Source organism: Balaenoptera ricei, chromosome 17 (genome assembly GCF_028023285.1).
Source record: "Balaenoptera ricei isolate mBalRic1 chromosome 17, mBalRic1.hap2, whole genome shotgun sequence".
Classification (NCBI taxonomy): Eukaryota; Metazoa; Chordata; class Mammalia; order Artiodactyla; family Balaenopteridae; genus Balaenoptera; species Balaenoptera ricei.
The window spans coordinates 10,799,199-10,814,475 of NC_082655.1; the positions used below are offsets into that span (position 1 = coordinate 10,799,199).

General features: G+C 41.7%; 1 protein-coding gene across 5 annotated transcripts in view; it reads left to right on the forward strand.

The window, feature by feature from the left end:
• Positions 1-15,277, forward strand: part of ASAP1 (ArfGAP with SH3 domain, ankyrin repeat and PH domain 1) — a 355,895-nt gene that overhangs the window by 277,714 nt on the left and 62,904 nt on the right. For all 5 annotated transcript variants that reach the window (XM_059901373.1, XM_059901376.1, XM_059901375.1 and 2 more), the window contains 2 exons: positions 5,800-5,900; positions 8,764-8,833. In XM_059901373.1, coding sequence (XP_059757356.1) covers positions 5,800-5,900; positions 8,764-8,833 — 171 coding nt within the window. The remainder of the gene's footprint in view (positions 1-5,799; positions 5,901-8,763; positions 8,834-15,277) is intronic.

Here is a 15,277-nt window from a genome sequence, read left to right on the forward strand (position 1 = left end):
GGTCAAACATCTTATGAATACTTACTGTGTGCTGGCAACTGTTCTAGGCATTAAGCTTGAGTCCCTTCCGCCAAGGATCACATTGTCTAGTAGGTAATAGAGAGAGTCAGCCACATGAACAAGTGGCCGGACCTAAAGCGGTATTGATGCTGTAAGACAGAGACTGGGAGGAGGTGTGCCGGGAAAGAGAGGAAACAAAGAATCTCAGGAGTGAGAAGCTGGCCGGCACATTGAGCAGGCCACAACAGCTTGGGGCAGGGCGGGTGGAGGAGTGAGAGATGCCGCTTCTGAGGTGAAAACCCAGACCGGATTGTGGAGAACCTTGGATGCACATTAAAGGGAATGGACTTCATATGCAGGGTACATTAAATAGTGAGCACCGTTTGTTGCATGGGAGAAGGTAAACATTTGCCTGTTTATGTTACGAATTTATTATGGATTCAATTTAAGTGCAGTATTTAAATGCAATATTTAATCATAATCACACAAAATACAGCATTTTTCATATGTCAGTTCCTCATCATATTATCTCACAATTGCAAACTGACTATCTGTAAATCCCTAAAATTTCCTAAAGGGGTTCATGAGTCCAAGACAAAAACAAAGCAAACCCCCTCAAACATGGGAAGCCCTGCTCCAGCAACACTAATGTTAAAGCAATCTTGAGGGTTCTCTTGACTGAGTGACTATAGCCCTCTACCCTCCTGCCTCCCCAGATCCAGTTTTATATACACGTTGGGTCTTTGTACAGCGAGAGGGGTCTGTAGCCCTGTGACACTGAGCGCCTGCTGACCTGTGGGCAGGGAGGTGTGCGGTAGGCATCGGCGGGCAGGGAGGTATGTGGGCTGTGTACGCACATCGCCTAGTCTCAGCAGTGTCTGCACCTGTGCTTTGAGGCCTCTTAGAAGATGCTTACTGCTGGTCCTAGGAGAAGCTGTCTCCTCGAATGACTTCTCAGTGTAAGAGCACTAGAAAGACCCAAATAGAGGGGTAAGAGGTAGATCCCTGCCTGGGGAGAAAACTGCGAGGTTTTGAACTGGCAGATTTGTGCTTAAGCACTTCCTACCTTTGTTTTGTCACACGGGATTACCTCCTTCCTGTGTGAGGAAGCTTTCTTGGGGGAAAAAAAAAAAGACTATTACAGTCCCTTTTTGCTTTGCATAGAGACTGATGTATTCTGCTCACGCTAGCTAAACGCCGCAGTTGCATATAAGCCTCCTATGAACGTGAGGAAATGCACGTGACTTACTGTAATTCCACCCCAAATTAATAAATGATGTTTTCATTAGCACCGTGTCCAGAGGATTTTACAAGTAAAATTGGTCTTTCACAGCATGCCTGTCCCATTCTCCTTCTGTTTATCATCTCTTATCACAAAATATGTTTAGAAGGTAATGATTTTTAATGCCTTATTAAATATGGAAGGAGATTGTCCACCAGAGAGTTCTTGCCATAGCATGACTGTTTGAGAAGAGTGTAAAGTGCTCTAAAAAGGGACCTGAGAAATTTAAATCACCCATCAAATCATTCAGCCTCCTCACCCCCACCAGGTTCAACCTGACTCCATTAAAGGAAGCTTCAAGAATTTGAGCTCTATTGACACACATACACTACCAAATGTAAAATTACTTGTAGTGAGGTGGATGGACCTAGAGTCTGTCATAGAGAGTGAAGTAAGTCAGAAAGAAAAACAAATACCGTGTGCTAAATGCACATACATGGAATCTTAAAAAAAAAAAAGGTACTGATGAACCTAGTGGCAGGGCAGGAATAAAGATGCAGACGTAGAGAACGGACTTGAGGACACAGCAGGGGAAGGGGAAGCTGGGACGAAGTGAGAGAGTGGCATTGACATATATACACTACCAAACGTAAAACAGATGGCTAGTGGGAAGCCAGAGTGCATAGCACAGGGAGATCAGCTCGGTGCTTTGTGACCACCGAGAGGGGTGGGATAGGGAGGGTGGGAGGGAGGGAGACGCAAGAGAGAGGGGATATGGGGATATATGTATACGTATAGCTGATTCACTTTGTGGTACAGCAGAAACTAACACACCATTGTAAAGCAATTATACTCCAGTAAAGATGTAAAAAAAAAATTATATAAGCACAATTAAATTATATTAAACAAAAGTAGTAAATTAAAAAAAAAAAAGAATATGAGCTCTAAGTAGGATCTTTGGATTTTTGGTAGAAACTATTGTTAGGGTTGGAAATATTTTATTTTTAATGGTGCTCTCCATAAATCATTCCAAAAAGTTCATCTTTTTATTTGAGTCTCAGTAGCTCATCATAGTTTGCAAACTATCTGTGTTTTACTCATCTCTCCTTTCACAGTATCCAGTACATTTCCTGGCACCCCAGAACTACTCAATAAATATTTAGTAAGATGAAACAGAAGGAATTTTTTGCCCACTCCATTCATACCTTACCTTAGAAGTTTAAAGCTTCTATAAATAGAGGTTTAGTTTTAAATTGGATGCCAGAAACATTTATGACCCATTAAGTCAATGAGGGTGTTAATTGCTTGCAGTTTGAAAAGATTTGAGGTTTTACTCCTTAGTAATGCATTTTATATGTTAATAAGGTTTTCTAATAAGAAAGTAAAGTAATTTTTACTGCTAATAGAGAATGAGAAATGGAACTAAAAAGTAATACTGCAGTTTCATTCTATAGTTTACATCTCTTGGCTCACATCATAGATTTTTGCCAAGGTTTTAAGTTCACTCTTTGAGTTTTAAATTGTTTACCTGAATGAGTTTCACGTTTGCATTTCTCTTTCCTCAGTACACGTTGATTTCTATTGTGCTGTCAAAGGATTCAGAACCTATTTCATTCCTTCAGTTGTGTTTTATTTTGTTTACTTATTAAGTGTTAACAATTCTCCAAGGTTTATTTTCTCAAAAAAGAGAATCCTCTTTTCATTTATCTGGAGGGCCCTGCTAAGCCATCATTTCTCCAAGGACAGAGATAATTATTTGTGTGACTTTCTTAGGCCATAAAACTCATTGGTAGTTAATTTAGGATTGTTGGTGCTACCTCTGAATCACTGCTTCCTTCCTGCTTGGTTTAGTGGAATAGGCTTCTGAGGTCAGAGCCTAGGCTTCAGCCACTTTATTCACCTTTAAAACCACATTTGTCTGATATAAAGCAAGGTCTACTCAATCTGTTTGTTATTCAGAATTGAAAGTTAATTTAGGCTAGTAATAAATATATGTAAGGAATGTCTTAGTAGTAAGTTTACAGAATATAATAGTTTTCATAAGCTGTCAGCATCTGAATCCTTATTTTTTAAAAAAGGTAAGTACTTTTATTTTTTTAACTTAGGCTTTCAACATTGTAAATTGACTATATTCCAGTAAAATTTAATTTAAAAAAAAACCCCAAAACTTAGGCTTTTATTTTAAAAGTTATCAAACCAGTTACGGTGAGAGATGCATAGTTGTAAAGCGTTCAGACAGACTAGGAATTATGTGGGCAGATAAAGGGAAGTTTAGTTCAAAGAAAAGCGTTCCAAGGAAGAGAGTTATCTTAATGAGAATTGATATCAAGGAGATTTTAGATTTTGCCTTTAATGTTCTGGAGAGTTATAGCTATGGCAAAGATCCCAACTCCAGGTTGATAGTTAAGTGATTTTCATGTGATTTCATTGGGTTAAAGCAGGAGCTCTGTGGATTTCATTTATCCTGGCCTCTTATTTTGTCCCATGGCTCAGGCCTCTACCACCTGATCTAGTTTTCTATCCTGATTGTTCTTTATTAGTATTATGGCCACATTGCTGCCTCCTTGAAAAAACCCCATGTGTCACTATTGTATTGGGGGCTGTCACTAGAGGCACTGGTAGAGGCAAGCTGTCTCTGCCTACTTGGTGTGTGGTACAGGTCCTCGGTCGTAGTTCCATCCAGAAAGTACCTGTCAGGGAGGGCAGAGTGGGCCAAATTACTGAGTTCAAGGCTGTGGACCCTGGTTAAAAGTAAACACGGAGGGGAATTTTTCAAGATTCCTACGCCCCACTTCTCCCCAGGTGATTAAACTTGTCCAATGAGATGTTTCAGCTGGAGGGAATCTGGCCAGTTAAAGACAAAGAAATTACTCAGATTAAGAAAATGAATCGAGTTTGTAACCTCTTTCGTCGGAGTCAGCTTGCCTGGTACAGCGTGCGCTCAGCTCTCAGCCGCACCTACACGAGAGAGCAGGACGGTGTGGGTTCCGAGGGAGAGCGTCCATCTCTGAGATGGGCTGCGTCCCAGTGTCCTCAGCATGTTCACCACGCCTGGTTTTTAGGGAGTGTTCGGGGCGTGCTTTTGAACAGTGAGCTCATCACGTGTAGAATAGCCCTACAGAGGTGCACTGTCCTGCAGATTTTCCTGCAGCTATTATTAACATTAATATGCATTCACCAAGCACACGCTATTTGGTCCAGAGGATCCTGAATGCCAGAAAGAGGCCATCCTGGCCTGGAAGGCAGGCCGTGCACAAGCCGTCAGTAAATAATGGCTGCTTCAGCTTTCTGTCTCTTCACCATCGAGTTGCAGCTTACGAACTGGATATTTTTATGAAATTCTCTTCACTTGGAAAACAAAGGATCTTCTTACAATTTGTTGCTCTTTTTAGATTTTCTAAGTAATGAAGTGGGTTTCACTGAGGTGTTGATTCCCTTTACACACACACACTGAGGTTTGTCAACCCTTCAATCTTGGTGAAATGTGTACCTCATGCTCTTCCATTCAGCTCTTTTTTCTGTCCTCAAATGACCTGAAATGAAACATGATAAAGATATTTTATTTTCCCATCACCCAAAGTTTATCATGACTCTAAAGGGTGTGTGTGTGAGAGAGAGAAATCTGATATTAATTATCTTTACAATGTTTTCTCTGTGTGTTACAAAAAGTGCTTAAATTATAGACAATAAGACTGTCAATGAAATTAACTGTATTTTCAACTGTTCTGCCTTTTTTTCTCTTGCTTTTGCCTTTCCTGATCGAAGTCTAGGAGAGTAAGTCAATGCTTTTTGTGAGAATGTATTGTCGTACCTCTGTGTCTAAAGCCCCGTGTTCTCGTTCTGCAGTTCGGCATTGTTAGGTTATTTCTTGCATTTCCACAGTGTAATGGGTGCGTCCGGTCATGCGGTCTTTAGAAACGGAGGGGAGCATCCGTGGATGTTAAATCAAGCTTGTTTGCGTCTGTGTTGTTCTGTCAGCCCTTGTCACCCTGTCACCACGCCATACACTTTTCCCTGCCTTAGAGTCATCTTTTTAAATTAAAAGCATGGTTATAGGTATATTCTTGCAGAGCACTAGTAAGTTACAAAACAAGAACTTTATAGCAATTCTTAGTTCCTCGCAGAGGAGGTGTACTTTTCTTTGGGGGTATTTAAGCAGAACATGTGAGGCAGAGGAGGGGTACCTGAAAGAAGATCTCTCGGGATGCATGAGCTTGTCTTGTGGCCCACTTCGGTTCCTCCACCCCTTCCTGTGCTCACCTCCGCTGCCAGTGTAAACTGGTTTGAGTCATAGACCAGTCTGTCGCTGCACTGTTCGTTTGAAGTCGAGCTGGCTTCTGAACTAGAAATAGATCTCTACCCCAGGCCTCAGCTCTGCCTCGAACTTGCTTGTGACTCTGGCGGTTGCTTACCTGCCCAGTTTCCGCCTCTAGAATAAGGACAAGGACCCAACAGCTCTCAGAAGTTCACAGTTCTCTTAGCTCCAGACCAACAAGCAAAGACTCCATGGCAGAATAGAGTCAAGGATTTCAGAAATGTCTCCGGCATTTGTCTAATCTGTGGTTTCTCCTTTCTAGGATTCCCAGAGCCGGCAAGGAGGATACAGCATGCACCAGCTCCAGGGCAACAAGGAGTATGGCAGTGAGAAGAAGGGGTACCTACTGAAGAAAAGTGATGGGTACGTATACAGCCAGCCTGGGGTCCTGTGTGTGCTTAGCATACTTACGGGTGTTAGTAACCTAGGAACCTGTCCCAGCCTCTCAGATAGGGAAACGTACTTACAAGGTTTCCAGTGCACCAGCTCCAGACCTTTAGCACACTGCTTTCCTCAGTAAGTCTGAGATTTAACCTGCTGTCTTCAGAAGCAGCAGTAGTTGTTCTGTGGGCCCTAAATGGCACCTGTGACTTGTAATGTGCAATTTGAGGAAGGCAGGCACGGAGTCGAACTTGAGCACACGGCTCGCTGACTGCATGCTCGCCCACCTCGCTGGTTTTTTCACTGTGGTTTTCTCTGCCAGATGCCCCCCTGGCCGCGCAGACCTCAAGCTTGAGAGTCAACCTTGACTCCGCTCTTTCCTCTTGCATCACTGCCAGCCTAACGACAAGCTCTTCCGTTTCTATTGGGTGGGCCAAAAAGTGCCTTTGGTTTGTAAGTAAAAATAAAAGACACATTTTTCATTTTCACCAAGAACTTTATTAAACAACGTATTCACCCTTTTATTCCACTACCTTCTGCCATTTTTCAGGCAACTTTATAATTCCGTCTTACCAAAACTTTTTATCTTTTTGAGCAAAGAGCTGTTCCAGATGCCTTTTACAGTCTTCCAGGGATTGAAGTTTTTTCCATTAAGAGAATTTTGTAAAGACCTAAATAAATTGAACTCTGAAGGTGCAATGTCTGGTGAATACAGAGGATGAATCAGAACTTCCCAGCCAAGCTGTAACAGTTTTTGCCTGGTCATCAAAGAAACATGCGGTCTTGCGTTATCCTGATGGAAGGTTATGCATTTTCTGTTGACTAATTCCAAACACTTTTCATCAAGTGCTGCTTTCAGTCTGTCTGATTGGGAACAGTAGTTGTTGGAATTAATCGTTTGGTTTTCCGGAAGAAGCTCATAACAGAGGACTCCCTTCCAGTCCCACCATATACACAACGTAACCTTCTTTGGATGAAGACTGGCATTTGGTGTGGTTGTTGGCGGTTTATTTTGCTTGCCCCACGATTTCTTCCATTCCATGTGATTGGACAGTATCCACTTTTCATTGTCCATCACAATTTATTTTAAAAACAGAATGTTTCCATTACATTTAAGTAGAGAATCATATATAGAAATACGGTTAAGAAGGTTGTTTTCACTTATCTTATGTGGAACCCAAGCATCAAAGTGATTCACATAACCAGGCTGGTGCAAATGATTTTCAAGGCTTGATACGGATATTTTGAGTATGTCGGCTATCTCCCGTGTGGTATAATGTTGATTGTTCTCAATTAACGTCTCAATGTGATCGCTGTCAACTTCAACTGGTCTACCCGACCGTGGAGCATCATCCAGCGAGAAATCTGCAGCACGAAACTTCGCAGACCACTTTTGACAGGTTCGATCAGTCGCAGCACCTTCTCCATACACTGCACAAATCTTTTTTTGCATTTCAGTTGCATTTTTACCTTTCTTGAAATAATAAAGCATAATATGCCGAAAATGTTGCTTTGTTTCTTCCATCTTCAATATTAAAATGGCTACACAAAAATTCACCAATTTTGATAAGTCTTTTTTTAAATGCGTGCTGATATGACAGCTGTCACATGCAATCTAACAAAATTGTTTCCAATGAGGTTAAAGACAACTAAGTGCTACTAGAGCCACCTTATGCTACTAGAACCATCTTACGGGAAAAACCGAACGAACCTTTTGGCCAACCCAGTAACGAGAAGTTATACACGACTTGCCGCCTCTGCTGCCCTGCTCTCAGCTGAGCACCATCACCTCTCCTGGACTATTTTGGTGGCCTCCTAACTGGTCTCTCTGTCACTCACTCGTCCCTTCTCCGGTTCATCTCCACACAGCACGTTGGGCTGTTCCCAAAGCCATTGCCCACCTCTCTCTCCAGCCTCATTTGTGCCATTTTCTCCCCTGGTCCTTCCATACTTGCTGTCTTTCTGTTGCTTGAACAAATGATTCTGTTTCACAGTAAGTAAGTAGAATCTTGATTATTTGCTTTACTAATTACCATGCTTTAAAAGAAAGTTTCTTGTTTTCTGATTGTTTGTGGATGTGTGCTCCTTGGCTTTATCTAAGACATGTAGATTTTCGTTTTGTTTTAATTTGTTTGTTAAAATTGCAACTATTTCTCCTACACATTTCTGGGATCACTGTCAGTTTTGCTCATCATTCTTCCCATGCATTCAACAGATATCTTCTGGGAGTCCTACATGCCAGGCACTGTTGTAGACACTGGGACTATAACATTGAAATATAACATTGAAAGTCCTTATCATTATAGAGCTTACATTCTCAACGGGGAGACAGGTGATAACGAAGGAAATATGTTTATACATATATGTATATGCCTGTAGAAAACTTAGTGCTGTTTTATAGGCCTGAAATTTTAACATAACTAGATGATACCAGAATTATCTTAAAGCAGCTTGCTTTTTCAATCAACAGTGTGCTTTAGAAATCTGTTTATGTAGGTCTGCACATATGTAGTTGTTTTGTTCTTTTAAACTCCTACATAATAATACTCTGTAGTATGAATGTAACTATAATCATTTATTCATTCCTTCTATTAGGTTTCTGTTGTTTCTGTTCTTTCCCATTTTCACTATCAAACACGGTGCTACAATGAGCATGCTTGTGCATGCCTACTAGTCTGAATTACCCTCCACCTGGGATAATAAAAGGCAACCAGAATTTTCTGGTTTGTGTGGTTTTTGGTTTGGGGTTGGGGTTTTTTGGTAATGACTGTTATGCATCATAACTATGTTATGATAGTTACGTGAACCAGGTACTGTATCAGCTTGTGTTTGACTCCCTCCTTAGGATCCGGAAGGTGTGGCAGAGAAGGAAGTGCTCCGTCAAGAATGGGATTCTGACCATCTCCCACGCCACAGTAAGTGTGTCTGGTAATTTACCAAGCTGTGTCCGTGATGCCTTCTGGCCACATGGACTGGAAAGCAAACACGTGCTGTAACCAGCCGTGAAAATTTCCCCGGGTGCCTTTAATGTATGGATTAGGTCGGGGGTTTAGGATATTCCTTTACCAAAGAAATTGGTCCTTTCTTGTCCTGTGGTGTCCTGCTTCATCTCTTGCTGCACCAGAACTTCTTGTCTTCTGCTCCCTCAAACTGAATCAGGTATTCTTCTACTTTATAATCTCATCTTTGGGGAAGTCTTATTGGTTGTTATGAAAAACCTAAAAGTTTTCTGAATTATAAAGATGGCAGAGGGTGTTCTATACATGAGAAAGTAATGTAGGGAATGAAATACGTGTTACAGTGTTCAGTCTTTTTTTTAGTGTTACTATTTATTTAAATTACTCAAAAAGTCCCTCAATATGCTAAAGGATTAAAACATATATAAATAAAACAGTGGAATACTAAAATTGCCTCAGTTATGACTCCCCTTATTTTAGGAATAAAGGCAATCTAATAGAAAGTGGAAAATAATAAAGCCAAGTTACTAACATTTACATTCTGTTTCCCTTCAGATTGTTGTATACCTATATAGTATGTAGTTATACCTACAGTCTATCAGAATTTTTATTTTTATGTTTCGTATCACCCATTTCCAACTAAAAGTTCCAGTATCGACAAAATCCCTATACTTGTCAAAAAGGTTCAGTCTTGGTGGTAGTCAAAGACATGCACAGTAAAACAAGGAATTACTATTTTGCCCTTTTAAAAATAGCAAAAAAAATTTTTTTAATCTTAAAGATGCAAAGATTATCATGGAAGACGTGACAAGTAGGAATGGAAACAGCCAAGTGTAGCAAGAGTCTTGACAGAGGTGCATGCAGTTTAACCCGGTGATCCCAGCCTGGAGAGGCTTGTAGTGAGAGTTCAGTATCCCGTGCCGAGCGATACTCTTCAGTTCTGTAAGCAGTTAACTGCTAGCAGGATAGTAGAAACAAGGGATGAGCATTTATTACACTGGTTTAGATTTACCTCTGTGGAGGAGGAAAGGAAGTGCCACTTATTAAGCACTTCCTCGTGCCAGATACTTCATAAAGTTTATTTCATTTAGTCCTCCCCACAGCCCACGTGGTATTATAATCTTCATTTCACAGATGAAGAAAATGAGGCACAAAGAAGCACCATGACTTGGCTGGTAACTGGCAGAGTTGGAAACTCAGGCTTGGGTCTGTCTAGCATTGGTCCTTATGCCCCTTCCAGGCTGCACTCTCCCCAGGGCACTTAATCAGGTCCTGTTCGTCTTCCTTTAGCCCCTTAACAGACCTTGACACAGAATGTGGTCGGTACACACCTGTGGCCAAACCCTTCCAGGTAGTTGGCTATACATGCATCTTAAAAATTATTGGCCTTTATGGAACTTGAGCAGTTAGTTATGTCATCTCTGTCCTTTGCCTCCTGCAGAAACCTTGGGCTGATTCCTCAGAGGTCTTCAGCTTCCCTCAGACAGCCCAGCTGAGATTTTTAACTATCATGCCAGTTGGGACAAGCCACCCATCTGATACCAGAAATCCTGCTGGCAGACTTAGATCAGTTAGTAATTATCACTGAGGCTGTCTAACAGTTAGTCATTTATTCAGCAATGTTTTAATAAGCTTCCACTCTGCCACATGCTAGACTAGGCATCAAAGATACACAAGTGGAAAATGAGATAACATTGACCTGCTCATGTTTAATTCCATACACAGTTAACCTTGGGAAACAGAAGTCCTATGAAGAACTTCTGACAGTAATAACATTAGTTGATGTTAAGTAAGTACTTACTATGAGCCCAGTTATAGAAAATGCTTTATACAGATTACCGTATGTAATTGTTGCCCCAGGCTACCAGATAAATCTGTTATTAAGAGGGTTTAAGTATCTTGCCCAAGTCCCATAACTGGCAAATGCTAGGATTTCACTCTTAAAGCCTCTGTGAGGGCTTAATGGTTTGTTGCCTGAGGAGGGACTAACCCTACTCATTATTTTGGTGATTAAAATACTTGTGGGGTGTGTCATAAAGGTTTCTGATCACATGATCCAAGATCAGAACCGCTTAAGGGAACCGATAACACTTCCTGAGTGTACACCCTGGGCTGGGCACTCCTTGTTCTGAGCACATGACCACAGCCCGTCTTACATTATCATTAGCTTCTGTTACTCCTGTTCCATAGATGGTGAAACCGTCTCCATTCTAGCCCTGTGTGACAGTGCAGATTGCCACCATCTAATTTGACTTTTCAAAAGCACTGCTATCATCCCATCTCATCATCATCGTCCTGGTGGTTAATGTTTTTGGAATGCTTACCATGTGCCACGCATCCACCAGCGCCTTGATTAATGCGTGCTGACATTTAATCCTCAACAACCCTGAGTTAGGGGTGAGGTTGTTATCTCCATCTTAACAGATGAGGGAGCCGGGGCTCAGAGAAGTTCAGCTCCCAAGGTTACCCAGCTAACAAATGGCGCGGCTGGGAATCTGGTGCAGGCTGAGACCCTGCTCGTAAACACTCGCACACAGCCGGACGTTAACTCCCCCTCACCTGCAACCCCAGTTCCTCCCCAGCGTGGGGTCCCAGGACACAGCCCTGAACCGGGGGTGCCTAACAGTCAGTGTTTGCGAGAGGCATGTGCCTGTATGAGCCAGCTGGGATTCTCTGATGGCCCGAAACAGGACGTGACCCCTGAGCGGTGATTCATTTATTATAAGGACGGTACAGTACAGGTAGCCCTGCAGTTTTGTGATCAGAACCTCAGTGTGGCCTGTCTTGGGTCAGGTATCCTATACTCTTGGGCAACTGCAAGGTGGACCTACCTCGGGGCGAGTCCCAAAGGCATCCAGGGTGGTCTTAGGCCTGCAGCAGTCAGAACAGTGCTCTTCAAGTCACTGGAGTCCCAAGAGACATTTCAGCTGCTGCTCTGTAAGGTATAGATGGAACATGTGGTCCTCAGTTGCCTGAATGTGATTGTGCCTGGCCTTCAAGTCACTTTCCTGAGCCCAACTCATGCCTTATAGTGTCTGATCTTATTAGCTGAGTTAGGTGTAAGCAGTGTGACCCTGAGTTGGGTCTAAATCTTGTGCATGAGCAGACATAAAAACCAGAAAGGTCCCAGGGCAAATGTTAGGACTTCTCCACTCCCGGGAAGTATTCTTCAGGTTAAATGTACTAAAGTGAACATTTCCAACCATTTGACTTTGTGTGGATCCAGAGGTTTTAGTTAAAAATTTGTTGTGTGTGCCCTGTCTTCACGTTCTTCTTGCCTTGGATTCGTCTGGGTATGACAGTCCTCAGTAAGCATTCTGACAAGTTATGTAATGGCCTTATCCTATTCCATCGATTTGCTTCTCTTAAGAACCTGCTGTGGGAGATCACAAAGATCAAGTGAGTCAGCGGCACTGCTCACGTGTAGTTTACGTGGCCTTGGGTAATATGCTGAAAATAAAAACATACATTCTCTTCCACCCTCCCTTTTTCTTTCCTGCCAAACACGTCATTGTGGCCAAGTCAGCTGTTTCTATGCTTTCTTAAGTCTCTAATCAACAGCAGACATCACATCAGCTGCATTGTTTAGTGGCTAAGAGAATGGACTGTGGCATCTGTCAGATTTGAGTCTGAATTGCAGCTTCGCCATTGACCGTGTGACCTTGAGAAAAATATTTAACTCCTAAAGGTGCAAGTAAGGATTAAATGAGATACCATGCTGTGTGGGGGCCACAGTTCCTAGTAGTTGTTGCTATTAGTGTTACCTCCTCGGGTGTTGCTGGCGGTACTGAAACCTATTGACAGTTAGCCTCTCCTGCTATAAATGTTGGAAATTGTGGGTCTACCTCTCCTGCCCCCGGAGCAGCCCAGAGGAAAATGGAATTCTCCACCTAACTTCTGACTGCCTCCCACTGGTCTGTGTTAACCTGTTCCCCACTTTTCATTGGCTTTAGGCCACACTTTTTTGCTGCCAGTTATATCACTTTGTAATCACATAACCTGCTCCCACAGAAAGATCTCTGTAGCCAGCTTTAGCTGGCTTTTCCAGACTTTGCAAACACCACTGATCACTTAGAATCAGGTTGAAAGTCAAGGCCAGCAGTTTCCTGGGAAAACATGTGGAATTCAGTGATCACTGGAAAAGTGGATAAATGAACTTTTTTGTAAGAAAATATAGGGCCTTTGTTTGGGACCCCTTAACACAGGGGAATTCCTCCTTCTTGAAGGACCCCAATCACTTTTGCAGGTTGTTCTTATCAGGTTGACTCAGGAAAGGGTCGGGTATGCATTTAGGTTAATGAGCTGTGGTCTGTTGGCTTAACCACATATGCGAGACCTGCTCCAGGGGCCATTCATCTCCCCAACTTACTGTTCTAGAAAGAAATCCACTTTGTGTACACCTGCAAGATTTGCTCCCATCCCTACAAGATTTCATCTACAAATTCATTGCTTCATGCACCTGTTCAAAGACATAATTTTTTTTTTTTTTTTTTTACTGTTTAAAGTAATCCACTTTGGGAATCAAATTCAGTGAGAATCTCTGAATCTGCTGTAACAATAATATTGATCGTATCTAGTATCTGCTCAGCGCAGCATATGATGTTTTCATTTCAAAAATGCTAATTCTAACAAATCTATGGCAAACATTTTAGTCAGCCTCAAAGCTTCAGGATAAAAGTGTTTGTATCAAACCACTAAACTATTACAAATAAATTTCTGTACCCTTGTATTATTTGCTTGTACTTTTTTTTTTACTATAAGCATTATAGTATATAATAAAACAAATTATCAAAGAAAGAAAGTATATGAATTATGGGTGAAATATTACTTTATTATAATAATCCTGAAATATTAATTTCAAGAGTATAAGAAGCTTTGCTTCTCAAAAACCCTTCCTGAATTTATTAACCCCAGTGTCACATACAGTTCAAACATGGGCTGGCAGAAGAAAGATGACTGCCGTTTATTGAGCATTTAGAGCGTGCCCTGCGCTCACTCTTCTGCCTTCACCTGCAGGGGTGGTTCACGGTCTTCATTTTTCACTAGTCTGGAAGGTCTTAGGAGGTGGAAATTATGTCTTACTCACCTTTGAATTCTCAGTGCCTAACACACTGCCTGACATGTAGTTAGTGCTCAATGAATACTTTTTGAATGAAGTTGCATTTCATAGATGAAGAAAGTAAGTAAGGCTCAGAGAGATGAAATCCCATGCCCAGGGTCACATGGTCTGTAAATAGCTGAACCAGTTTTCAAACCCCAAAGCCAATTCTCTTTCTACTACATGACAGGCCTTTCCTCCGATGCCAGCTTGTTGTTAGGTCTTTGAAAGGTTTGTGAAGAATAGTTCTTTGGAGTGAAACTCCTTACCTTGTTGTTGAATCAATCATAGGGTCTCAGGGTAAAGACGGCTACTCTAAGGGTTTCCAGGAGCGGGGAGCAGAGGGGTCAGGGTCATGAAGATATTACAGGGGGTCCGTGAACTTATCTTTGAATCTGAAGACTGATTTTTTAAAGTCATACATTCTTTAAATGCCTGCAGATGCTCTTATGATTAACACTGTAACAGTCATTAAATTCATAGCCACTAGTTTCTCAACACTAAAAATACTTTCAGTATCACACAGAAGTCCACTAAGGTTTGATTTTTACTCTAAAAGTTGGAGAATCCAACTGAACCAGACCAGGTGGAGCCTCTTCAGATGATTCTTGGTGGGCTGGACGTTTTAGAAGGATGAGATTAAGAGCATAGCCCTCTGAGTCAACCTGGAATTAAATGCCTCTTAAGCTACTTATTGTGTGTGGCTTTTAAGATACTTAATTTTACTCCTCATTTGTTAAATAAGATAATAACAGTACCTGTCTTTCAGTGTTGTGAGAATTAAATGAGATGATGCATTTAAAGCTTTGTAGAGCCTGGACCCCACTAAGTGTCTGGTAAACTTAATAATTACTCTCATCATCTGGGTGAGCTGAGGCGGGGTGACAGCATCCAGCACCATGGGGCCAGACTGCTATGATTGGAGTCCAAATGACACTGAGTCCCTCACAATACTGCCAGATTCATGGGTGTGTGTAAAGATTAAACGAGTTCATTGATTATAAGGAATTAGAACACAATGTGGGGCGGAAGTAGCACTAAATAATTGTCAGCTATTATTATTGCTTTTACTATTATCTTCTTCCCTAATGCGTTAACATCTCAATTTTAATTTGATTTATTGGAATTCCTTTGTATTGCTATTTCCTTACCCCTCGAGGTACTTAATGAAGCCGGTTTGGGGCACCTGTCCTCTCAAAGGAATTTCATTTCTTCCTATTAGAGGTGAACAGCACTCCTGACATCTCCAGGGCATTGCACTAAAGCAAGAATCTGATGTCTCTCTCCCTGTCCTTGGGCTCTTT